Source organism: Alosa alosa, chromosome 16 (assembly GCF_017589495.1).
Source record: "Alosa alosa isolate M-15738 ecotype Scorff River chromosome 16, AALO_Geno_1.1, whole genome shotgun sequence".
Lineage (NCBI taxonomy): Eukaryota > Metazoa > Chordata > Actinopteri > Clupeiformes > Clupeidae > Alosa > Alosa alosa.
The window spans coordinates 21,487,946-21,515,270 of record NC_063204.1 but is presented as its reverse complement, the minus strand read 5'-3'; the positions used below and the strand labels follow the sequence as shown (position 1 = coordinate 21,515,270).

The window sequence follows — 27,325 nt, the reverse complement described above, 5'->3', positions numbered from 1 at the left end:
TATTACAATCTACAAATTTTAAGATAAAAAGCCTATTTAATTCCATATAAATCCTACAGTGTATTTAGCCACTTAGGATTTTGAGAGACAGAGAGATATAAATCTACCTTGTGTTAGGCTTTAAGCAATTAATGTTGTAATCAGGATGCAAATGTGTTCCTCATTTACGTTAATATACCACAGAAATAAAATTGGTGAATGCCTTAAATAAAGAAGAAATCGGAATACCACTCATCCAGGAGACCCAGTGTAATTTGATGTAATTAAAACTAAATCACATCTTTAAACCTTAAATGCCTTTATCTGAAGCCTGTTTGTCAAGCTAACAATACATATTCCTACATGTGAAATGCCTGTGTTTACCAAACCACACTGGCAGTAATGATACTGTTGATTGTGGTAAGAGCAGTAAAAACATGAGGTTGGATGGGGAGAGCTGTGAATAAGACGGAAACGAGCTCTCTGTCTTCTGTTTGCAAGTCGGAACTCCCATCTGGTCAAAGCTGCATGTTTTTTCTTAATTAAAATAAACAGCAGTGGAAAATCTTCAAAGCGAAAGCAGGGATATTGTCTTTAATCCATCAAAATAGGAAGCAAGGGAGTCAGCATTCCACAGCCAAAAAAGCAGAGTGATTTTTTTAAGGTGCATTCACACACACACACACACACACACACACACACACACACACACACAATTCCAATCCCTCTTACTGTAACATGCATAAGGAGGTATCAAAATAGATTGCAATGTTCCTGCTGCATTTTAGAAGCACAGCACTGTGAGTGCTGTAACTAAACATGACATTACACAAAATACACAATCCCTGTTTGTTTTTTTTACAATTACAATAATACAGATTCCTGCTTGTTTCATAGAAATATAAATAATAGGGTAGCATTTATGTGGATACGGACCTGAACGGATTTGAAGCATCCATCATTTAAGAAAAACAGTGGTATTAATGGGTTTTAGCTGATAAACGTTGCATTGTATGAGGGGTTTTAAATTGGCAGCTGAAATTAAGGATGTTACACTAAGCTAAAGAAGGCATGAATAGAAGAGAAACATATAAAGCCTGCTCCGTTTTTCCACCACATCAATCATTCTCCGAGCGCACACATCACATACTTCCAAAATACCCTACTTCCTCAGTCTGGCTTAAGCCAGGGAAAAAAAGGAGTCTCCCAACCACTTAGCCAGTGAGACCGGTGTAATACAGGGGAGAAAAAAAGATATTACTGCAATCTGTTTCTATTTCTCCTTAAGAATTTATCTCTTTTCTCTCAAAATCCTGAAATTGCCAATGAAGAAAAAAAATGGGGGAAAGATACTTTCTCCAAACCTCGCACATTTTCAGTCAGAGTGGCATGCGACTCTCTCTCTCTCTCTCTCTCTCTTACTCCACCTCCCCCCCCCCTCTCTTTCTCTCTCGCGAAAATTGAAGAGGCTTTATGTCAAATGCGGCTAAAGCCAACCTCTCCATATCAAACAACGCAGCGCGAAAATTACTGTGGCGATGATAAGACTGGCAGATAGAGGCCAAGGGGAGCTCAGAGAGGGGAGGGAGAAAGAGAATGGAACTGAAAGGATATGACTCCACTCAATTATACTGCAAAATTGGTATGACTGAATATTTTTCATTCAGGTGACTGATAGTATCGGCGAAACGGCAATGCAGATAAATAAAAGGCGCTTTCTGTCAAGAATAAACACCATTAATCATGGGGCAGGCTATCCGTAGACAGCCACCGAAGAGAGAGGGAGAGAGAGGGAGAGGGGGACAGAGAGAAAGGCAGTGAGGTAAAAAGGGATGCAAGAGGAGAGGGGAACGAGAGACAGGGAGAGAGAGAGAGAGAGAGAGAGAGAGAGGGAGAGAGGACAGACGGATCTGGTGGGACACAGAGAGAGGATCATGGAAATGAACAGGGAAGATAGACAGAGACAGAGTAAGAGAGACAGGCCAATAGAAAAAAAAAGAAGGAGTGACAATCGTGAGGGAAAGGCTGGGTGGTGATGTGGATGGGTCAAGAGGACCACCTTCGGCTGGACTTTTCTGCAACAACTTAAAGTCTCCTGCACGCCGAACACGACCACACATCATCATTGTGTGCCCACATCACGAAACCACTCGACCTGTTTGTTCTCTTTTCAGAGACAGAAGGAGGTTATGAGCAGACGCAGGTCCAGAGGGAGAAACACCTCATCTGTGATGATCTCTATGAGGCTGCAGTTGTCTGTGTGTTGCATCATCTGCCCCACAAGGATGCTTACGGCTACACACACACAGAATACACAGACTCTGTTCTCTGTTCTATCCCAACAACATTGGAAAAGGTGAATTATTCCAGTTTATATAAACTTACATAAACTTTGGGTCTTGTTTTTTTTGTTTGTTTCCTGAGGGGGCTTGTAGAGTTCTTGTGAGCATCTCCTTGTTGGCCGTGATTGTAAAGAAACTTCCACATGGCAAAAGCAAGCAAGCGATTACTTTACTGGAACAAAAATCTTCGGAGCAGATTTAAATGTGTCTAAGTGTGTGTGTGCATGTGTGTGTCTGTGCGTCTCTGTGTGTGTGTGTGTGTGTGTGTGTGTGTGTGTGTGTGTGTGTGTGTGTGTGTGTGTGTGTGTGTGTGTGTGTGTGTGTGTGTGTGTGTGTGTATGAACTCCTGCTTTTGGCTGCCTAATCCCTGACATGGGAGTGTGACGTGGAGGTGTGCACACCTCTGTCATCCAAACATCTCTCTGCCATTCAAATGCAAAGGGTGGCGGTGAAAAGAGCCGTGAAAGGTGTTGAGGCGAAAATCTTCAAAGGGAATCTTAAAACATGCGAGAAACTGTGTTTGTTTCTTCCTTCGGTATATGAGTGTGTGTGTGTGTGTGTGTGTGTGGGGGTATGCGTGATTTTTATGTCTCTCTCCCTCTCTCTCTCTCTACCCCTGTAAGGGAGCGTGAGGTGCCATGCCTGGACCTCTCTCAGGCGTCTGTGCGAGGTGGAGAGATAAGAGGCTGCTCTTTATGCTAAACAGTGCGGCGCTCCACTGTGGGAAGATTGGGCTCTCTGACAACAGTTTATGTAAATAATGGCGAAAAAATGCAGCGCACACCTTACAAGTGCTCTGGCGTGCATGCACACACAGTCACGTATGCAGGGACACAGACACACACACACACACACACACACACACACACACACACACGACAAAACACCTACATGAAAATGCATACGCACATGCTCCTGCTCTCTCTATCACTGGCACACACACAAATACACAAAGAAATCTGACAATGCAAAGGGTATATGGGTAAAATAAGAGGGTGTGGGATGTAATGTATGTGCATAAAAGTACACTGGACATGTAATGCGTGACACCACAGATATACTTATTTCATCCACACTCACAAGGGGTTTTTAAAAACTGCAAAACACACACACACATTTTTCTATGGATGAAAGAATTTCCGAATTTTCATTAGGTGCCATCATCACCTTGACATGAGAAAACCGACTCCTCGGTTGTAAGATTAGGAAACTGGGCAGTCAGGTTTCCAAACAGGAAACTAGCATCATGTCTGAGATGTCAGGAACACAAGGCCCATGCCTGAGCTTAGCCGACAGCAGCAGAACATAAACATGACTCCTCTCCAGTAAACACACATCCTCCATATGTATTCTATATACTGTACATACAAAATAATCTGCCAGCTAATATCATTTTATAATACTAATACCAGTATGAAATTATAACTTTTCAAACTAATAAGACTCAGATAAAAAAAAAAAAAACAGGTATCAAATGCTAATGGCTAACCTCACTATTTTCAGCTCCTATGGCAAGTCAATTAGCCCTTCTGAGTGTGTATGTGTGTGTGAGTTTTGCTGGAGGCCGTTGCTGGCTCTGATGACCACTGAGTCTTAAGTAAACTCCGCCGTGGGTAATTGACTTGTGGTGAATACCTCCATTTGTTCCGGTCGGTTGCCGAGCGACTGCGGACAGGACAGTGGGGGCCTCTAAGAAAGAGAGGGCCTTTGTTTTTCAGACGAGGGTCGTGCTGCCGCAATAACCTCAGGCAGGAACCATCTCTCTTTCATTTCTCTCTCTCTCCCTCTCTCTCTCGCTCTGTCTCTCTTCCCCAATTCCCTATTAAGCCCATCCTGGACAATGGCTGTTTCAGCATTGAGTGGCACCCCTGTGGAGTGGAGCCTCTTCAGCGGTCAGTCTGTCTATTTAAGCAGGAAGTGTCCTCTCAGCACCAGCCACGGGTCGCTAACACCGACCAGAGGAACGCCGCTCTGAGTCTGGGGATGATCCCGGGGGTTGACTCGTCTGAAAGGACTGAATGAAGCTCAGCTTTGCCCCTGATACTGCAGGGGGTTTCTGGGATGCAGCGCTGAGTAGCACCATGGTGACGTGAGGTGAGGTTTGGACAGACACTGGTTGAAGCGCCACAGGTATCACTCGCTGACTAGAGCCCATGCACAGAAGTGGTCTTCATATTTTAAAAAGCTAGCAGTGCGGAGTTTCTTTCCTTTTGAGAATGCTAAAGGAGGACAATGATGGTCGGCTGGTTGTTGCCACAAGTTTGGCATTTTACACTGGCACGCACAGCAGCAACCTGCCGAGGATTCTGACAACTTTGCAGCCAAGCGTACCAATGTCCCAGAATCACCTACTGTCATGGAGAGCTTTTGATCCACTGGAGACCTCAGGCGGGGAAATGCTTCAGCCCTGTGAAGAGTTCTGGCCAGTACATATATTTTCAGATTCAGTGATGCATTTGGCCATTCCCTACATTGCAACATCCAAACCGATGGCTTTGGGCTTACTAAGGAGCTGAGGGGGTAAACCGCTTTGCACAAGCATTTTAAGTAAAATGTAGATTTAGGTCTCTGAGCTTGTTCCTCTCTCTCTTCCTCTCTCCCTCCCTCTCTCTCTCTCTCCCCTGTCTCTTTCTTCTTCTCCTCCTGTGCTCCTGTCCTCCTGTGCTCTCCATGCTCCACAACTTTAGCTTCCCCTTTCGGAGAGTCCCACACAATTTTCCAGCTAGGTCAAAATTATGACATGTTAAATCCCAAACCACTATCACAAGATGTTCAGGGGACACCTGGCCCGGCAAAAAAAGCCACAAATAAAGGGCAAACCTTTTTGTTTGGAGACCTGCTTCATTCACACCTAAGAGTAACTAATCTCCCTGCAAATTAGAAGCAGCCCTACTTTAAAGCACATTAGTCATTCTAAGGAGAGCACTCACTGAACCGGGACAGCAACGCCCACTTTTACGCAACAGACATGTTCCGCTTGCAGCTCCTCAAAAAGCCTGAATGGGTTTTCAAACTGCCCACTTCCTGTGGCAGCAAAAGGACTTCCTATAGCCGGGCTGGTGTGGCGTGTAAACAGCGGGCCCACACAAGGGAAACCGTGACCCCCTGCTTTTTTAATATTGAATGCCACGCCGGTGCCTCCCCCAGCCCCTATGTGTGGATTCATAAACCAAACAATTATCCCCCTGCCTATAATTGCACTTTCCCTGGCTCTAATAGGGCTGCCGCAGGAGTGCAAAACAAAGGACAGTTAATTTGTGATTTCCTGCGCTCATTCGGAGGCAAATTAAGTGTCAAACAGCTAATATGGAGCATATTTCATTTTATGAGCTTTTAATTTAATTCTGTGCGCTCATATCACCCAGGCCCTGTCTGCTCGCGGCCCCCGACGCGCCTACCTCCTCTCTACGCTCAGAGCGGCGCCCCATAAATAAACATGTTTCAATTAAAGTCATCCGAATAATAGGACAGGACTCCACCAGCTCTGCCAAGCACAGGGGCAGTACAAATCAAGCACGCTGGTGCCACGAGAAAATTAGTTGCCCATTTCCTTCCTTCCGTTCTTTCTGCCCATCATCCGTTCGTTCCTCCACGCTCCGGACACAGATGCCCACTCCTACTCTTACACGGCCGGGGCTCTCGAGCCGCGTACAATAGATTGATGGTGCCGCCGCGAGGCAGAACCCAGTGTAATTACGCCTCGTAATGAGAGGCTGAATGGGGAAGTACCGCAATAATACTCGCTGTGTACTTAGGCATATATTTAAGGGTGTTAATAACGATTAATTCTGCTCGCTAAGGAGAACTTGTCTTAAAACAATTTAATTTTTCTTTCTTAACATGCCCCCAAACTGACATGCTCTCACACCCACACACATATATACACCTGTCCAAATAGTCCCTTGAGCATTTTCCTGATTTGTGTGCATGGTTACTCAGACTTTGCTAGAGTTGGCCAATTACAGCTAAATATTTCATTAAATTATATGTAAAATTTTAAATATATTATATAATTTATTCTGTACTATAAAAATGTCCAAAAGCAAAAATTAGCTTATGTCACATACCATTAAACCTTCTTGACAATATTAGCTTCCTGATAACAACAGACCCGACACAGGACACACTAATGGTGCTGCCACACATAAACCACGTCTGTTCAGAAATAACGGGGGGATTTTCCACATGAGACGTACTGTAAGTATTCTGAAGTGCAGGTTGTATAGCTCTTCCTTAGTGAATAGCTCTTCCTAAAATTGCCAGAGTGAATTCAGCTCAAGCATGGTCATGTACATGCTGTGCACACACATCATATCTTTCATACTGTTTCGATGTCACTCGTTAAGGTAATTTTCACCCAAGCAGTGTAGGTTTTGTCTGAAAGGCAGCTCATAATATGGCTGGTTGACTAGCTCAAAATGTTACAGGGAACAAGAAGGGAGACAACAAATTGTGTTAGCAGCCGTGCGCTGAGATTCGCAGGTGATGTATGGCTGTGGATGAGCACTAAACGACCCTAATGAAGAAGGTGGAGTGGCTTCCATCATTCTTCTGTCATGTCCTCCCAGTCAGCGGCCATGCGGTGTGATTTGATCAGAGTCTCATAGACGACTGAGCACAGACATTAGAGAGCATTGAGCTTGGCATTTTTACGGCGTGACAAAGCAAATGCATAGATAACTTTCTGTCTGAGGACAGGAGCAGGGATGAAGAGAGAGGGGGGGGGGGGGTGGCAGCAAAGACTAACTTCTCCTTTAATTTCATTCACCTGCTCTCTCTCTCTTTCACTCTCTATCTCTCCCCCTCTCCATGAGCCTGAACTCCTGATCCCCGCACGGCTCAGCTGATGGATCGACCGGCGCGACTGTTTGTCTTCGCCTTGTGTTCGCCGCTCGTGTTCGCCCCATTATCTCCACATAAGCTAAATGCTAAATTATATTTGCCATTTTGTTTGCACTGACACAGGACATCAATCACCTCCCGTGTCTACCCCCCCCCCCACCCATACACACACCCTCCTCTACTTTCATGCCTCTCTTTAGCACGGTGTCCGGGGGAAGGGAAAGTGTGGTGGCGGTGGGGTGGGTGACATAAAAAATTCATTACACTGAGCGGCATGCGGGAGCGCGTTGAGGAGATATGACTCTGGAGGACACGACTGGGGAGGGAGGGAGAGGAGGAGGTGTGTGTGGGGGGGCGTATAATGATGAAGAATATCAAACATAATGCAGCCCAAGTAGCTGCCCCATCCAATTTGTACACCTCTTGCGCCCTGATCGCGTCCTTCCTGCTGGTGGAGAGGAGGGGTTGAGTTGGGGTGGGGGGAGGGAGGAGGACGCGGTGAGGCTGCCGCAGAGGCAATAGGGCGTCCACTCTACTGCTGCCCATGCCAACCCAGCGACGGAGTGAGAGAGAGAGAGAGAGAGAGTTGGGAAGGAAAGAAAATGAAGACTGAAGGAAAGAGGAGAAAGACTAAAAAAGTGAAAGGAGAAGAAAGTGAAAATGAAGAAGAGAATTCAGACATTAAGACAGAGTGAGAGATATTGTGCAACGAAGAGATAAGGAGGACACAAAACAAAGTGTCAAAGAGCCTTGATGGATGAGGAATGAAAAAGTGAATGATAATAACTGAAAAACCCTGTAAAAACCCTTTTGATTCTGTAACAAGAAACACATTTCAATTAGAAGCCTACTACACTCATTTTCATTCATTGTATCGCAGTAAATTATTTTGAACTTCCTTCAAAAGATTCTTTCAACTGCTTTCAGGTACCTGATTAGACACACAACACAGATGGAAGTCTAGTTTTTCGCAACAAAACAGACAGTAATTAAATTCACAAATCAAAAATCACTTTCAGTAAGACTTCCTAATATGTACATTATTACCAGATGGTGTGTGTGTGTGTGTGTGTGTGTGTGTTTGTGTGTGTGTGCGTGTGCGTGTGCGTGTGTGTGTGCGTGTTTGTGTGTGTGAGAGAGAGAGAGAGAGAGAGAGAGAGAGTGAGAGAGAGACATTGGTAAGGGTGCACCCTTTTTGGACCACCATTTAGGCATGTGCATGTGTGTGCAAGGGCATGTATGTGTAAGTGTACGCATGCATGCGTCTGTGTGTGTGTGTGTGTGTGTGTGTGTGTGTGTGTGTGTGTGTGTGTTCCTCCGTCTATCAGGGAGTGGGGGGGTGAGCTCCGTCTCCCATGACAAGGTTTGATCAGCACTCTCACACGCATCAGCCTCTCTCAGGGTTCTCGCGTTGCCTGCTGTCTGACACGCGTGTGCTCGTTTGCGTGTTCCTGACACGTGTTACACGCAAGACGAGCGCGCCGCTCTTTGATCAAGTGACATGTGGAGACGCAGCTCACCTTGGAGAGTGATGCAAAAGGCCCCAGGGAGTGTGTGTGTGTGAGTGTGTGTGTGTGTGTGTGTGTGTGTGTGTGCGCGTGTGAGTGATTTGGGGGGCAGAAGGCAGTAGACTTCACGCTTATTCTCAAATGCAGATGCAGATTACTTTATCAACGTTTCAACAATTAGAGCCCTCACATGATCACGGTGAAATATCTGTGGTCTCTCTCTTCAGGAACTACTGCTGTGGAAGGATTATACAATTGATTGTGTCAGAGAAGTGTCCTGAGGGGGTCAATATTTCTTGACAAGGTTCTCTGGGCCAGCTTGGAATGCATTGTGGCAGCATCATTGACTGATGAAAATACAGACAGAATGATTTGAGGGATGTTGTGTAGAGTAGGATATCTTAAAGAGAGTCATGGACTAGTAATTGTATGGTTGATGTGGCAAAGAAAAGCATATCTCAGCCTTCAACAGTCATGAGGCAGTGTGTGTAAGAGAGGGCAAGCATGAACGTGTGTGTGTGTGTGTGTGTGTGTGTGTGTGTGTGTGTACTTACACGTGTAGAGGGGGAACAGGAGAGGGCTCGTAGATATAGCGGCCTTGAGTGTGCCTGTCATCGATGGGCACTGGAGGATGGAAGGCTGGGAAAAAGTGAGGTGGGGCTGTGAAGAAGGAAAATAAAAGAGAGAAATAGAGGGATAGAGGGACACACCGAGGGAGAGGGAGAGGGAGAGAGAGAGAGAGTGTGCGTGAGAAGGAAGAAACATTTTCATCAACATGTTTTTTGTAACCAAAAAAAAAAAAAAATAATAATAAAAATCACATCCAAAAATGAAATCAAAATTTGATCTGTCAACTCCACCAAACTGATAAAGACAAAGTACAAGCGGCACATTCACCGATCTCTTAACATCCATGGCAACAACACACAAACAGCACACAGACCCACGAGTGGGAGTGTTTAATTGACATTTCTTTGCTTTTGGGCTAAACAACAATGAAACCTTTTTCTGTAATGTGGTGTCACACTTAAGGCATAACACAGAGCTACATTCAGATACACAGAAAAACAGGAGCACAGACACAGATGAAAGGAAACAGCAACATATGATCTGTTTGATTCCAACTAGCACTCCCGGCACAATCATGATTTGTCACAACTGTCAGCGAGAAGTAGGAGGCTTCGTAATTCCTCAGATAAAACATTTAAAAAATTTGCATAATATCCGGTGCTGAGCAACCGCTATATTTAGCTGGGAGCAGGGAGCAGAGCCGTGGTAGGAGGTTGCAGGCAGAAAAGAGGGACCCTTGTGCATGAACATGGCATTCTTCACCTCAGATAACCTCTCACCTCTGGCACCAAGGCCAGGAACGTTGAGCCTGCCTAGCGTGGTTATATACAGAGGATGCAGGAGGAGTAGCTAAGGGGAGAGAATTTATTTTCTAATGCATTCCTTTTGTACATAACAAATCTGCAAACTGATTTGACTCATCCGATTCCATGTTGTGATGGTATGGTGCTGCGATGTGCGCATATATCTGTGTGCGTGCGCACGTGTATGCACAAGGATTAACAGCATGATGATCTGTTTACTGAGCGAGTTAACACAGGGGCAACTGCCTAATCCATGTCAGAGGTGGCACAGACTGAGTACAAACACACACCCTGTGTACACACTCCATACACTCTATGCAAATAGTTACTTAACACACACACACACACACACACACACACACACACACACACACACACACTTAAAGTCATCCCATCTGCAAACACACACACCACAGACACACACAATTCACTTCATTCTTCGCTGAAGATTAGTGCACGTCTGCTTTTCCAAACAGTCCCTGTGACATCGCGACAAGCCTAACACGTCTCAGATGTGGAACTGCTGGCCTCGCACTTCTGGCTCACGCTGATGAAACGCAAAGCCTCAAGTCTCATCTCTGATAAAAATCACAAGTTGAAACCGACACAAAAGACATATTCATTCTTTCATCCCTGCTAACGGAAACTCAAGACAAAATTATGAAATGGCCAGGAAATGGCTAACTGCTAATGAAATGCCAGTTGTGATTATAGTTACAAAAATGTCTGGAAAATGTTAGTTATTTCACTGCATATGAGGTAGTGGCTAGTTGCAATTTCACCACCAATATATAGTGGATGGAGGAGACAGGCCAGTTGTGTTTCTTGTTACTCATTCTCACGTGCTACGTTCTCATTTGTAGCCTTGCCTCCATGTTTGGTGAGAAGACAGGAGAGACAGAGCCTGACCACTGAATGCCCTCTCCAGCTCCGTGCCTGTGCCTGCGTCTGATCTTTCATCTCTTCCTCTGGGTGATTCACGTTCTCTTGGCGATGTTCCCACCACCCCATGTTCGACATACACATACACATACACACACACACACACACACACCAGGGAAATGGGGTGTGGGTGTGTGTTATTACTATACTTCCTGTCCGGGTGAAAGTTCATACCCATAATTCATTGCACCATTCTATGAATTCACAGCCAAATGCAAAGACTTGACCAAAAATAATCTGTGTCAATTTTTGTTATTTTAAAAAAGATTTACAGTATACAATAGTAATTGCTATTAGGCAATTGGCATTAAGCACAATTCAGAAATAGCTTTTCCCACCTACAGTACCTGATTCTCTCATACTCACTCTTTTTCTCTTCTCCATATCTGACTTATCCTCTTTAAGAGTTACTAGGGGCTTTGGTCTGAGCTTTGCTTCTGTGCAAACAGCCTTTGTCACTTGCTGTAGTGTGTCGGCCTCTCTGCTCTGTTAGCGAGGTAAATAGCTGGGCCCAGCGCTGGGAAAGGGGGTGGTGTACAGTACAGAGTCTAACTGAGTGCTCTCTCCACTCCACTCTATTCCATCTGCACTACAGCCTGTGGGGACTCCCCGTCTCACTGTTTACTCATATAGCAAAATTGGCCTGTTTGCGGTGGATATAGGATTCTGTGAGAGGGTGTGTGAATGTGTGTTTTTGAATGTGTGTGTAACCATGCACAAGTCCACATCCTATGTTTGTGTCTGTGCATACAAGTGCTGATATACAGTTTGTAAGTTTTTCAGTTTATGTGTGTGTGTGTGTGTGTGTGTGTGTGTGTGTGTGTGTGTGTGTGTGTGTGTGTGTGTTTGCGCACGCTCATAAATTTCAGCGTCTTCTTTTGAGGTTTGTAGAGAAAGTTGATATGTGTGCCGTGGCCAAACCATATCCCCACTAACCCCCAACATCCCAGAATGCTTTAGCATAAATTGGTATGGAGTGGCGGGGCAGGGGGGAGTTTTCCCCTCTGCAGCTGAGGTACATTTCTGCAGTGGGCTGACTATTAAAGAAAATGTGCAGAGAGTAGTGCAATGCACATAAACCAAAACAATGGAAAGAATCTATGAAATAGAGAACAGCTCCAGTCCCGCAAAGCCTTGGCATTTTCAGCCATTACAGTCCTTTCAGGCAGACAGGCAGGACAAAACAACACTTTGGATTGGGTGGGGTGTCATGCATCTATTGAGATATACACGCAAATACAATCTCCAAAAAAATACAAATCAAGCCTGGTATCCAGCATTACTTTTCTCTCCTGTATCAACAATGTTTATGACTCTGCCTAATCTCAAATTTCAGTAACAAGTTCTGGTAACACCAACAACAAAAGGTAGCCATTAGTTTGAAGAAAGAAAAAACTACCCTGAAAATAACTGCCTATGATGTGGTAAATCGAAGAGGAAAAGTTTCTGGCACAGCCGTGCCTTTCACTGTGCCCATAAGCGGCCCGAGATCAACATCTCCCACCTCGCTCAGCGACTGGAAATGAGTCACTCTCTCTTTAATGATGTGAGGCAGCAGGCCCAGAACTCTCCAAACTCCGCCAGAGACTACGCCGTTCCTCTTAAGCCGGGCAATCAGGCAGGCGATGGTTCACTTACTCACTCACTCGGACGCAAAAGTTTGTGTTTTTCATTTGAAGGGGAGAAAGAATTGAACAAAGAAGAGAAAGAAGAAGAGAGATCGCAAGCAAATTTCAATCCATCTCAGATCCATTGTTGTCCACACTTCTTTTGTCTTTTGAACTTGCTTCACTTTTTTATTTAATGATCCTGCATAACTTTGCATACTATGGCTGCTAATTTCTCTTTGTCATTATTTCGGCAGGCAGTCATTAAGACATGATTACAAATGAGGCCTTAATGAAAGGGCAATTAGAGCCCAACTTTGACCAGCCTCATTAATTCTTATTGAACACAAACACATTGTGGTCGGTCAGAGCACTTGCCGGAAGAGGACGGTAATTGTCCTGCCTTTTATTGGCCACTTGAATGACTTTTTTTAAGAGGGGGTAGAGAGAATGAGAGTAAGAGGGAGAGAAACAGAGATAGAGATAGAGAGAAAGAGAGAGTGTGCAGAGACAAAGCCTGAAGCTGCTAATAACAGCATCTCCTGAATGGGTTTTATAGAGACTCCCTCTTAAGTCTCATTAGAGAGGGGGAATCCTTGGGGACTGAAGACACTGGTCACTGCTGCGCACGGGTAACTGAATCATCAGTCAAATACTCATTTACGCTTTAAACAGCTTTGTGACAGAAAGGGAGGGAGCTTGTAAAAGACAGACAGAGAGAGAGAGAGAGAGAGAGAGAGAAAGAAAATGAAACTCTTTATGTACAGTGTGTACATGAATTTATGGCCAGTGAATTTTTGACTTGTTGTGATTGTGTTGTTACTCATATTGTGCATCTGTACCGGTACATTTAAATGTGAGCATGCATACAGACTTATCTACAGAACCTAAAGGAAATGCTCAAACGCTCAGCCTATTGTGCATGGGGGGGAGGGGGACTGGTCCTGCACAATGTTCCGTTAGCACTGCTGCACGTCGCTCTGCTGAGCTGGTGACAGACTTGAGGAAGTAGAGGAGAGGAGAGGAGAAGAAGAGAGCGAAGCACAGGGCCGCTGGCTGGCTAATGTGGAACATATGATGCCGCTGCCGCTGCGCTCCCCGCCACTGGCTGCCAGAGTTCATTACAGCACATCTCTCCGCGCTCATGATCTCACTGCTCAGACACGCTGGCCCGCACCCCTGCTCCCAGCCAGAGAGAGTGCAGGCATACTCACACACACTCTTTCTCTCTCTCTCTAGCTCTGACACACACACACACACACACTGTCTCTCTCTCTCTTTCTCTCTTTCACACACACACACACACACGTTCCCTCCCTCTTTCACAGTCTCTCTCTCTTTCACACACACACACACACACACACACATACACACACTGTTTCTCTCTTTCTCTCACACACACACACACAAACACACACACACACACACACAGACATACAGGGACTTTTTCACACCCACACATGGACCATACATAAAACACACATACACACACAACCAAAAAAGAACACAGGCCAATTATTACAACAATACACACACCTGCTCGAAAAGCACATAAAAGCAAATACTCCTATTAATACACACACATGCTTTTACTTACAAAAACGTTACAAATGTGTATGCTTCTGTGCTTCTGAGGTGATTTGGTGATTTTCTTTGTATGAATGTGCTGTATTATTAGTACTGGCAAGTGTAAATGGTTTGGGTGTTTGCATGCATGAAATTGTGCATGTACGTAATGGGGAATGTGTGTGTGTGTGTGTGTGTGTGTGTGTGTGTGTGTGTGTGTGTGTTTGCGTGCGCCCTTCTATCCATGCCTGTGTGCACAAAAGCATGTCACAGCAGGTCCCTGTCTAAATGCTGTGCTGTCCCTGAATGGAAAGAAACCTGATCTACAATAACTCCAAGAGATTTGTACATACATGGCCTATAATAACACGCACACGCGCACGCACGCGCGCACACACACACACGCACACACACACACACACACACACACACACACACCACACCAGTGTTGTCTTCAAACCAAGTGCTCCCGCAGAGATGTCCATAAGGAACATAATGTAAGGGTGTTGTTTTATTTTCTTGAGGGGGGAGTGTGTGAGCGTGTGTGTGTGTGTGTCAGAGAGAGAGAGAGAGAGAGAGAGAGAGAGAGATCAATCCCTTAGCATGGTGTTTGTGCTTGTGCTGTGAGCTCACACTGTTTGGATATGTAAATAACGCATTCCGCGGCTGTACAGTTGAGCTTGGTGGGAGCCGCTGTTGACTTTCTAGTGTGCGTTTTTGTTTAATTACAGTCCCAGAGTGTTGCGGGCCTAATGGCCTCATTATTGCTGTGTAAATTAGCCAAACGTGCCGACTGTGCACTAGCTGTGCGGGGGCTCTCAGAGAAAACTGCCTGGCCACCGGCTCAAGAGCACAGTTAGAAAAGAGGGGAGGAGAGACGGAAGGGAACCCAGAAGAGAGGGAAAAACAAGAGGAGGAGAAAAGGAGAAAGAGAAAAGAGGGATTTATTAAAGGGAAAGCGGGCTACCCTTAACCTAGCATGTCAGCTCATAGGTTGCTGCTGAGCTCACTAATACTGGCAAGTCACATTTGCTCTTCTCTCTGTAAATCAATACGCCTCTTATTTCCTCTCCTGGGGAAAGTTTACGGTGAGGAGAGAGGGAGAGAGAGAGAGAGAAAGTAAGATGGATAGATCCAACGGAAAGGAAAGGAGAAAGTAAACAAATTGTTACAAACAGAAAGTAAAGGGGAAAAAAGAAAGCCTTTCCCTTTGTTATTCGAGAACATATTAATTGGTTTACCGGCATTTAGAAATATTAAGAATTTTCATAGTATACATAAACTGGTCTGCCATGCTATTTTACTCTTTTTTTTTTTATCCCTACATTTTTTTTGGAAAAAAGATCCCCATAAGAGGTGGCAACCCATAAGAGGTGGCAACCCAGTGAACAGTCGGGTTACAACAATACAGAGTCAAGGTCAGAGACTGAGATTAAACATATGCACTAAAGCCCACAATCTAGTTTTCCTACACAATCCTGAATGATGGCCTTGCCAGCTGCAGCACAGTTGACAGGTATATCCTGGCAATTCTGGACATCAGGAGACAAGGTGGGGAACATAAACCACCCACCTCCCCACTAACGCAGGCCCCCCACACACACACACACATACACACACCTTCTCCATCCTTCCCTCTTGCCTCTCCTCTCCGTTGGTTCAGTGTAAAGCCTGTATCACCAAGGCCTCAACGGACTGCCAATCTTTCTCACCCTCTCTTCTCTTCTCTCTCTCCCTTTCTCTCTCTATCTCTCTCTTCTCTTCTCTTCTCGCTCTCTCTATCTCTCTCTTCTCTTCTCTCTCTCTGTACTCCCAACCCCACAGCTACCCCCCGTTTCAAATTCCTCCAGATTGCACTAAGCTGGGGAACAGAACAAAGCACAACGCCTTCACCACTCTCTCTCTCTCTCTTTCTCTCTCTCTCTCCTCCCGCCAACCTCCTCTCCACCCCCAACCCCCTCATCACTCCCCCTCCCCTCCCCTCCCCTCCCTTTGCTCTCTTTTCCCTCTTCCAAACCTCCGGTCCCAGCTGGGGAGGGCGGGGGGCGGGGGGATTTACACAGTGATTTACCGGCAGCAAAAAAAAACAAAAAAAACGCCATGCTAAACCTGTCAGTCGTCTCCTCACTCTCCGGTCCCGAGTCAAAACAATGATACGTGTGACCACGGAGGGAAATCAACTCAGCTGCTGGCTAACTCACCAGGACACACTCCCCGCAGCTGAGGGGCGCTGTGTGGTATGTTAATCAAGGATAGCCCCCTTTTATAGTCATCCCATATTACAACATCACATTTTATTAGCAGGGTTACGGGGGGAGGAGAGAAAAACACCGCATTGGGAATGCAACTTAAGACATTCTCCACTGGCATGTACAAATCCCGATTGGTATACACACACACACACACACGTTTCCCACTGGTGGGTAACATGCACAGCATGTGTACGGAGAGTGTATGTAATATGATCTCTGTGGTTAATGCAACCTGCTGCACTACCACTGGAAATGGGGTGGGGGTGATGGGTGGTGGGACACGTATGCGCTCTATTTAAATAAGCAGAGGGTGTCTGATAGGTTTAGCATACACACACAAACCCGGCACACGGGATGTTTTTTCTGGGCGGTGAGTAGGAAAAGCACGCGCCGCCGAGGCCTAAGGAATGTGTGCGCTACCCTCCTTGCTGGTTAGCGGCCCGCAAGCCTCCTGCACACTGACTCTAATGGCACATCCAGAAAATGGATGCTCTCACAGAGTGGGTAAACAAATTAAATTACAGTCTGCGTAAAGTCAAATACAGCTGGTATGCTAAACAAACTGTTTTTTTGGGGGGTACTAAACAAAGTGGCATTTGGGGGGGGGGGTACAAAAGTTAATTATATGTCTGGGAAAGACACCCACTTGTATCATCTGATACTATGAACCTACTATTAAAACCCGCAGCTTAGAGACACATTATGCAATCAATTTAATTTTATTTCCATATCTACGTTAATCACACGTGGTGCATGTGGATTTGTTTGTCTCCTCCGTAGCTCAGGCGCAATGCTTGGCCAATCAGATTGCGACTCTTTTCCACGGTTAACTGAGCCATTGTAGTCTAGTGGAGTCAGTGCCTCACTGACGTGAATCAGACAAATTACAGCAGGGTCTCAGTGCAGCCAGAGGTCAACACCTTCAGGGCTAATTAGAGTGTGCTCACTCCGGTTCCTCACCCTTGTCACCCTCTCACTTTCTCCATTCTCCCTCTGCATGCCTTTCCTTTAGCTTTCTAAAGCTCTCCTTTCCCACTCCCTCTGTCTTAATAAACGTCCTTACACAGAAGACACAACACAGGCCCTTTATCTGCAATGCAATGCAATGCAACCCCACCTACCCACCAAAAAAAAAAAAAGACTGGGTTGAGTTGTAATCCATTTACGCCATCCCAGTCAACAAATCCCCCCCAATTAATCCTGACGGACTTACAAACAGGGTTAGATACCATCTAGAGACAAGGCCGAGAGGACCAGAAAGAAAGCGACTGTGAGAGAGAGGGAGGGAGGCAGAGACAAAAGACCAGAGAGGGGGCTGAGAAAAAAAATGAGAGGAGAAAACGGCTAGATGGTGCCAGTGGGGAAGCAGAGAGAACTTGTGTCCTGGTGGTTTCTCTCCTTGCATCTCTGGCTGTCTCTCTCTATCTCTCCTTCTCTCACTCTCTCTCTCTCTCTCTCTTCCTCTCTCTCTCTCTCTCCTCTTCACCCAGGTGGCGCCCAGGGGTTCAGTGCCTGGGCCGAGAGACAAAACCAGGTCGGTGTAAACCTTAAAGAGGATTAACCCTGCCGGAGTGCTTTAATGAGACCAGAGAGCAGCCCGGCACCACTGAGGCCCCACTGATTGAGCCGGGCCAGAGCGCACTCCCAGCAGCCTGCGCCGACAGAGCCACATCAAAGAGCCCTGGCTGGGGAGAGGAGAGGGGAGGAGAGGGGAGGAGAGGTGTGCTGAGCAGGGGCAAGGGGTTGGAGGAGAGAGTCTGGTGAGAGAGAGAGAGAGAGAGAGAGAGAGAGAGAGAGAGAGAGAGAGAGAGAGAGAGAGAGAGAGAGAGAGAGAGAGAGAGAGAGAGGGAGGGAGGGAGTAGGGGGTGGATGGATGGAGGAATCCCTTATCTCTCCCTGAGAGGATGCTGCTCTGTGGAGCGAGATTGTCTGGAGCTGCCACCTGTCCCAACCATCTTTGAAGGCACCGCTGAGCCTGTGATGCCTCTGACCTCCTTCAGCTCCTTTTCTTTTATGTCTCTCTTCATTTTCAGCTTTGTTACACCCCCCCCACCCGCCCCCCCCCCCCCCCCACACATACAGACTCATATATACCACAACCAGTCTCACAGCTCTTCTCCTTCACCTCTCTCTCTCTCTCTCTCTCTCTCTCTCTCAGACTCAGTGGATCTGCTTTCCCCTCTACCCTCCATCTATTCGTCCCACTCTCTCTCTTTCTCCAACCCACCACCCTCCTTTCCTCCAGTGAGTTTCCAGCGAGTGTCTCTCCTGCGATAAGTATAAGGGACACGGCCTTCTTACACCTTCTCAGCCACACAATAATAGGGACGGGGGAAACATTTTAATTACGGCAAACGCTTCTCAATCCCCTTCCCCTCCGCTCTGACAATACACGCCTGTTATCCTGCAGGTGAGCGGTGCCGGCAGCCGGAGGATCGGGGGATGTTGACTTTCTCCTGCTCCTCACACGAGGCAGCCAAGACCTCAAAACAAGCTGAGCTGGTGAGATTTACATACATGCGAGCGGCGTGTGAAGAAAAGAGAGAACACCCCCCCGCTCCCATGACGCCACGGGAAGGAAAACGGCGTGGAAGAAAAGGAGAGTTGTGAAAAGACGTGTTTGAAAAAAGGAAGAGGAAGGGGAGGGGGGGGCGATGGGCTCAGAGATGTCACGGTTCTCACCCCTGCAGGCGTTTGTGGAACGAGGGTCCCTGTGGGTCGCGTCAGCTTCTGTGCGGCTTCTTGTTCCGAATGTTCTTAAGTCAGATTTCAGAGTGTCTGCGAAGTGCAGTTCACCAGTGCCTGTGGCTTTCCCCTGGCAAACAGCTCACACTTTGGAGAAGCATTAATAAGAGCGCTTCTGAGACCTCAAAGCTCAATTATTGTGTTTGCTTTCTCATATCAGAGCAGGGAGTTTCGGCAAAATTCACACTATTGTACATTTATCTGGGGTCCTACGGCAAACAGATATTATGCAGACAAATACTACGCAAACAACCGCTGTGAAACCTTCGCTACTTATTGTCATTATCGTCCCAGAGAAACTCAGTAGCTTAAGCAGTGGCTTGTTAAGTCACTTTGCACTCCAAGGCTTTCTTGGAGGAAAGAAAAAAAGAATGGAATGAAATGGACTAATTTCATACTTGGCCTAACCCTTAAATCAAATGAAAGGGGGAATCATAAGAATGTGAGGGTCAGGCCAATCTAACTTTTTAAGCAACTCCTCTTAATAATCTTTATAAAGGAGGGGATCATCCGATTATCTGTGGTATTATGTGCGGGCCAGGCTGTGTGAGGGGGCTAAGGCGCAGCACAGCGCCCGACGTCGCTTCCCTCACTCCTCTCGCCGCTGATGAAAGGAGGAAGGAGGAATGCGCGAGATCCCCTTCCAGCGCCTGCAGGCGCGCCCCCAGCAGCTCTGCCCCCCTGTGCCCCACTGACTTTCAAAGAGCCAATATTGAATCAATCAGGAAGACAAGCTCTCGTCCTTGAAATGGGTCGTGTGTGTATGTGTGTGTGTGTGTGTGTGTGTGTGTGGTGATGTGTGTGTATTTCTATGTACATGATGTGCTTCCATTATATTTTTTTGCTGGCCTTCCATTTTTTAACATGCTCTTTTAGGTTTGCTTTCTATTGCAAAAAGCTGACCCAGCTCTCTCTCCGACTGGAGACTGCCAATCTAATCCGAGCTGGAGTGTGATTTACGCGCTCACGGAAGCATCACTGAGCTGCTGGCCCTTTGGCGTGCGAGTCACGTTCACAACCTCTTTGACAGCCAGCTCATTCAGTTCAATGGTCAGTTGCAGTGTTATGGAGAGGCTGGGGGGGGGGGGGGGGGGGGGTCGGGCAAACAGGAGTGTCTGTGTTGGGAGTGGAGCGGGCCGGAAAGGCTCATGGTATCTGGCCCTACATGTGGCTTGCTTCACCGGAGCAGTGAACTTAGGAATATCTCTGAAAATGACCACTGTGCCTTGACTTTGGTCAAAGTGTTAAAGCAGGGTATCAGAGAAGCTGAGGATTACCAGCTGTGGAGATATCTAGATCTCTACATTTCTTTACTGACAGAAGTAGACGCAGCTGGCTTAAGAGGAGACAGAGACTTCTGAGTCTCAAGGCTCTCTGCATTTAGTCATAAAGATACTATTCTGCAGTGACAAACACAAAGAAACTTCTAAACACACACACACACACACACACACAAACACACACACACACACACACAATGCCATCAGCATCCTTCCAGCTATGGGGTGCAGCTTAGTGTTCTTCTTTCTAGCTTCTTAGAAATCTCTTGGACATCCCCTAATATTTCCAATACAACTGGAACTTACAAGAAAGCCACAAAGCACAATACAAGCTTTAAGTCCTTTAATGGGAGGCGTCGATTGGCGAAGACAAGTGAGCGCCTGTTTAAGAAATCAGAACACTTGAACGAGGAGGAAGAAGAATCTCTCCTCCCAGATGGACTGAGAGTCGTTGCTGATTCGCCAGGAAGTGGCTCACTGTTGCTTAAGTCCGCTGACCCGCTAATCGGCGCACAATGTAAACAGATGTCGTCGCTGCCGCGTGCAACACTCACACTTGCTCACAATCAGAATCTTAAAGAGGCGGACTCCTTCATTAATCCTACCCCCCTCCCTTCTCTCTTTCTCTCAATCCTGACACTGTCTGATCCACGGAAAAGCCGCCATGTATTAGCGCGGTGGTAAGCAGGATGTGGACTCTTATCCAGTGTTTGCCGAAGAAAAGCGGCTAAGGCTCGAGCATTGCGATGGTTTAGCTACAGCTCACAAAGGGGAACAATCCCCCCCATCACCACCACTTCCTCGTCTTTGTACAGAAGTGGGTGTTTAAAAACAAATAAAGGAGTTTTTTTTTCTTTAAAAAGGAGTAAATACTGTCTTGGGCCTCTGGCTTGGAGATGTGGGAGAACAAGAAAGAGGTCTGGGCGAAAGAGGAGATTTGTTGCAGAAGCTGAGACCCCTGCTGCATAAACTCCTGACTCCCCTCCTCCCCTCCCCCCCAAAGCGCTCGTTGTTCCTTCCCGATTTCCGCTCCCCAACGCCCACATCTCTGAGAGCATCGCAGCAGCGGCAACCCACCAGTCCAGGTGCGCCGAAGGGAAGAGGCTGCAGGTGTTGGCACGTTTTAGGCGCATTAGGTGCCTGACATCCAACTGGCGTGGAAGAATAATCGGATTTCGCCCGGGCCCCTTCCCTGGCTGCTCTGCACGCTCTGCAAACACAGCACAAAGGCCTGCAGCCCCCACTCCATCACACACTCACACACCTGGGATGCATTTAGGAGGTGATGGATCTTGGGAGTGTGTGTGTATGTATGTATGTGAGTGTGTGTGTGTGTGTGTAAGTGTGTGTGTGAGGAGAAATTGTTCTAAAGGGTGGGGAACAGTGTCAGAAAAAGGGGGTCAATGTTCTTCACACTTCAAGAGTGATTGGAGATTGGCGCCAGCTAGGGCCTGCTTAAAAGGCACTAGAGGGTGTGTGTGGGGGGGGGGGGGGGGGTTTGGATTTCGGGTCTCAGGGCTCTCAAGAGAGAGCAGGGGGCAAAGGGCAGGTGCAAGGAAACAGATCCTCAGGGCCCTGCCTTCCTCCAGCCTGTCAGGGAGCAGTGGAGCCACGTCTTTGGGGACACCTCCAGCTCCTGTCGTGTCATGCTGGAGGAAGTGGAGGAAGTCATCGCAACACGCCATGGGAAAAGCCGTGGCTGTGTTTATTCCTCTGAACTTTAGGGCAATGGCCTGAGGAAGTCCTTCACAAGGCCCTTTATAGAGATGAATCAGATGACATTTTTTTATGAGCCAAGGGGGGAACTCAACTGGACTAGCTGTCGGGTAAGAGCAAGAATAACAAACCAACTAAAACAAGTATTTTTTTTTTTAAAAAGAGCTATGGGGAAACCCATGTGTTACCGTGACCATGAAGGGCTGAATGACTCTCACCATTAGCCCACATAATCACTGAGTTTCATTACAGCTTCTGGTCCATCAATCAAAAAGGCATGCAACCAGAGGAACACAGAAATGAACCAAAGCAGCTCACAAAATCATATTACATGTCAAAGAGAGGGGGAGTGAAAGAGATGGAAAGAGAGAAAGAGAGAGGGAAAGAGGGACAGAGGGAGAGAGGGGAAGAGGCTGATGGAGAAGAGTGGGGGGTGGGCCTCCATGCTCTTTCCTCTTTTCTAACCTCCTCTCACCCGTTTTTTTTACTGCAGCTCCAGGCTGCCATGCGGAAAGAATGGAGCCCTTTTCAAGTTACAGAACCCCCCCACCCTTCTTTAGACTCCCTCCATCCCCCCCCCCAACACGGCTGCTCAACTCTCCCGTTTCACCCGCTGCCTTCTCCACATGACCCTCACTGCCACTGCCACCCCCACCACGCCAGAGCCCCCATCATCAAACCCCTCTGGGCACCAGCAGCCTGGAACGCAACCCCTCCAGCCCTCCCTCACTCCTCTGATCACACCCCCCCCCCTCCACACATACACCACTATCCACCTACCTCACCACCACCCATTTGCACTCACTGCTCCCACACCAGCACCTCCTGCTCCACCCCCCCCAATCCAGCCCAGGCACCCCATGGCAGCCGCAATCAGAAGTGGCAGTCTTGCTGAGCTGGGGCCTTGGCCGGTAATGGACAGTAATGCTCGGCTAGCGAAGGTCCGGTCCTGCGGCCGACCTTTCCTCCGAGGCCTGACTTCAAGTAACCTTCCGAATTAGGAGAGACCGTTACCGCTCAGGCACCAGTGCACACAGAGAGTGCTGGGCTAATGAGCAAGCTAAATAAATAGAGTTACAGTAAATGGCTGGAAAATGGGGAGAGAGAGAGAGAGAGAGAGAGAGAGAGAGACCTTTCCATTACAGCAGTTGAATTAAAAGAGGTATGTCAGGCCCAATTCGGAGCCAATTTAGCGAAACTAAACAAGCCATCACATTGAATCCATGTCCAGGGGGGCAACGTCCGGGCTTACGGTGGTCTGCGAAATTAACCTCCTAAAGGGCCACAGCTCACCTCATCCATCTCTCACTCTCTCACTCTAATTTTCTCTTTCTGCCCTTTTTCTCTTATTGCCATGTAATTCTTCCTCTCTCTCTCCCCCCTCTGATTCAGTCACACTTCCTTGCAGGTCCCAGCGAGAGAGCAAAGGAGAAGAGAGAATAAAATGGAGAGAAAAGAAAAAGAGAGGGAGACACAGAAAATAGAAGGATGGAGAGACATGGTGGGGGAGGCTGGAGGCTTTGATCTGTGTGTTGATGAAGGAGAGGGGAGTGCTGTGCTCAGACAGACCCTAATGAGGGAATTAGGGAGCAGCGTAAGCCGTCCTCCATACTAACTCCCTCGGAAAAGAGAAAGAAAGGGAGAAAATAACAGAGAGAGAGAGAGAGAGAGAGGGCAACTAGTCAACTGTCAGGCCCAATCACTCAACCAGCAGCTTTGCCTTTCACCTTACAACAGAGACGACGGAGGTGGAAAAACACTACGTGCTTTTACCGTGCGTGTCCTTGAGCTTAAAGCCTTGGCTGAAATATATTGTATGGAAGTGGTGGTCTGCCTTGCATATCACTCCCACTGTGTGCTGTGAGACTTTCAGATTGGCTTGGTGCTGTTAAGAGTTTACATTTAGAAAACAACAACATTAAAAGAACAACTAAAAACATTCAAAGCAACATTTTTAAATTGTTAAAATAAATCCTTTCCTGGTGATCAATGTAAACCACACTGTAAAAACCTAAACTAAAAAAAACTCCTCACAATCAATAATCAATCCTTTACTGGTGAACTTACTGTAGGGGGAGTCCAGGTAACCATTGCGGGGGTCCATGGCAAAGAGCGTCCCACGGTAAGGCAGGGGGTGGTCATGTAGGTGGGGCAGCGAGCTGGACAGCTCCTTCTTGACATGCTGGGGGCGGTCCTCCGTGGAGGTGGACGGCTCCTCGCTCAGCTTGCCCGGCGCTGTGCCGGCCACGGGACTCTGGGTGCTGATGGCGTTGCGCCGCTCGCGGTGGTGATACGTGGGCCCAGAGCTCTCATCTTCTGGGGTAGGATGGAGGGAAGCAGAGAGGGAGAGGAAGAGAAAGGGGGGAAAAGATAAGTAAAGTATGAGGGTATTGATATTCATGTCTTATAATTTTTTAGTTATAAGTTCTGTATGTCCTTATGTTTGTTATCCATGTTTCTTATTAGTCCAGTTTACAGTTGGGCTGGATAGAAGAATTCAACTAAATTAGCTGTTTATCTGTTCTGTGTTCTTCTACATCTGACTGTCATAATTTCGATCTGTTCCTGTACGGTCATATTGTGGCTTGGCTGTGTGTCCCTGTTCTGCATGGGTGCATCTCCTGCATTCAGTGGTTATCTGTTTTGGATTGGCAGGTGGACATTAATCAAGGTCTCATTTAGCCTGCACGCAAGCTGGGATGACCAACGCCATATCTTGTCAACCTGAAAGGATACTTAAACCGTAACTATTGGATTGCTTAGTTAGAGCAGCTGGTGGCCTCAATTGCCTCAATGGATCTGTATTCATCTGTGGTATCAAAATTAATGGTGACCCTCTTGTACACTTTATGTTCAGTGCTGACCACATACATACAGGGTCTTTTGCATGTGTAAACACCTGTATTATATATCTGAGTGAGGGAGTTTGTGCATGAACTGCTGATCCCTCACTCCTCTGATCACAGACCCCCCCCCCTCCACACATACACCACTACCCACCTACCTCACCACCACCCATTTGCACTCACTGCTCCCACACCACCACCTCCCTACCACCACCCCCACAATCCAGCCCATAAATGAACATCTCTCTCTATATATATATATATATATATCACACACAAACACACATACACACCTATACTATCATGAAAGACTGAACCTGAACTGCTGACAAAGTCCTCTGTGAGCTCTGATTTTTTTTACAAGAGCAACACACATACAGGTATAGGAGAAACTGCAACCCAAATGCCCTTTAGATTTTTCAGGTGAATCACAAGTAATTTGCTGAGCTGCTATCAAAGGCAACTTCTTAAGTGCACACACAAACAAACACACAAACACAGAGAGACACACACACATACACATGTGCACACAAACTCAAAAGCATGGAACAAGTCAAGTCACGTTCAAAGCTCCTAAGAAAGCATAGCTCGGTAGACTCGTTCAGACCATCTGCTCTTGCAGTGAGCATTGTGGGTATTTTCTCTAACCCCCTAGGTTTGGTCTCTTGGTGGGGATCTGAGCATGCAAGACTGAGGCTGAGCGTCGAGAGGCCTCCTGCTTTCTCTAAAGAGAAACAGGCCTCAACTCCGTATCAAAGCTGTAGCAGCCCGGCCTGGAGTTCCCACAAGCCAACATTCTCTGTCAGTTCCTTCACATTTTTTTTTCCCCCTCCTCTTCTTCAAGTCGACTTTTTTTTCTCTCTCAAAGACATGGATTCCCATGGAGAGGGCAGCTCTGTGTTTTTCCCCAGCATTCCACGCTGCCCGTTAAGTGGCCTCATGGGTAGTATCAACGCCCACCTCCCTCCCTCCCTCCCTCTCTCTCTCTTTTCTTTCTTCCCTCCCTCTCTTCTCTTCCTTCCCTCCTTCTTTCTCTATCTGTCTTTACCCCCATGTCTTACTGTGAGTTGTGTTCCACCTACCTTCTCTGTTAGTCCGTCTTCCCTCTTCCCCTCATCGCTCATACCTTCCCATTCCTCTATCTCTTTTTCTCTTTCTCTTTCTTTCTCTCTCTCTCTCTATTTTCTTTCTCTCTCCTTCTCCCCCACTTCCCAGCGTAATCTTTTCTGGAGAGCAGGGGAGCTCTAGGGGAGCGGTGTGATCCCTGGGGGACTTCTCTCTGCAGCGTGTCAGGCTTTACTGTGGATAACTCAGCCGAAGGTTTAGTGACTGAGCTGAGGTCTGAAGACGCCTGACCCCCACTGCAGGTCCTCACCCCCGTGACCCCAACACAGTAAAATACAGTGCAGACTTCTTTAAAAGCTCCACTGGCAGTCACAGGCATGTCAGCTCAATGTTCAGTGTTTTCTAGAGCTCAAACTATAGATGAAAACAAATACAATGCAATATTACACGTTGGGCCAGTAATACTGTAGATAGATTTGTTTCGTAAAAAACGAAGAGAAAAACAAATAATAATAAAAACAACTCTATTTGACCTCAATAATATTTCTTACATGCTTCTATTTAATGCTTTAATAGTATTTCACTTATCTCACTATAATCCCCTCTGTCAGAGTGCTGTTTCATGTCAGATGTGCTCCAGTGGTCCTTGCTAAAGCTCGCTAAAGTCCAGCGAGTTGAGCCACCCTCCAGCCCACCACCGCTTCAGTTCATTAGGGGTCTGTCTGGGCGGCCCTAATTCCACCCCAGTATCTCAGTCGTGACTACAGTACTCTGATGTTCTCAAGCTCTGGCATGGGGACTCTGTTCTAGAAGCCAAACAGCTAAAGCTCTGTAGCAATAGCTTTAGCATGCGCGTTAGCATTAGAGCCCCATCGTCGAACGCTGCCTGTCTGGCTCTTGCTACCAGCCCCGGCTCTGGTCAGAGGAGACTTGAAAAAGCCCAACTCAGAAGAGAGGAAGAGGAGAGGGCAGATTAGGCTACTGGTGTGCCCCGTGCTGAGCAGGAGAGGACGAGCTAGGCGCCTATGGGCAAGCGTTTTGAGGGGCCCCCAGAAAAATTTGAGCTGATCCCATTCCATGTCCCTTACGCACGCTTCACAGTTGGCACTGCAGTCCCAAAGTCTGTGTGGTTGCTGTGTGGTTGCAAAATCCAGCAACTCTGAACCGTTTAACTGACAGGGAGTGAGAGAGAAAGAGCAAGCTTGTATAAGTGAGAGAAAGAGAGAGAGGGTGGGAGAACGAGAGCTTCTTCCAATCCAAGA

General features: G+C 47.0%; 1 protein-coding gene across 1 annotated transcript in view; it reads right to left on the bottom strand.

The window, feature by feature from the left end:
- Positions 1-27,325, bottom strand: part of gli3 (GLI family zinc finger 3) — a 117,155-nt gene that overhangs the window by 45,916 nt on the left and 43,914 nt on the right. The window contains exons 3-4 of the mRNA XM_048265793.1: positions 24,220-24,468; positions 9,226-9,331 (exon numbers count right to left, since the gene is read on the bottom strand). Of these exons, the coding sequence (XP_048121750.1) occupies positions 9,226-9,331; positions 24,220-24,468 (355 nt within the window). The remainder of the gene's footprint in view (positions 1-9,225; positions 9,332-24,219; positions 24,469-27,325) is intronic.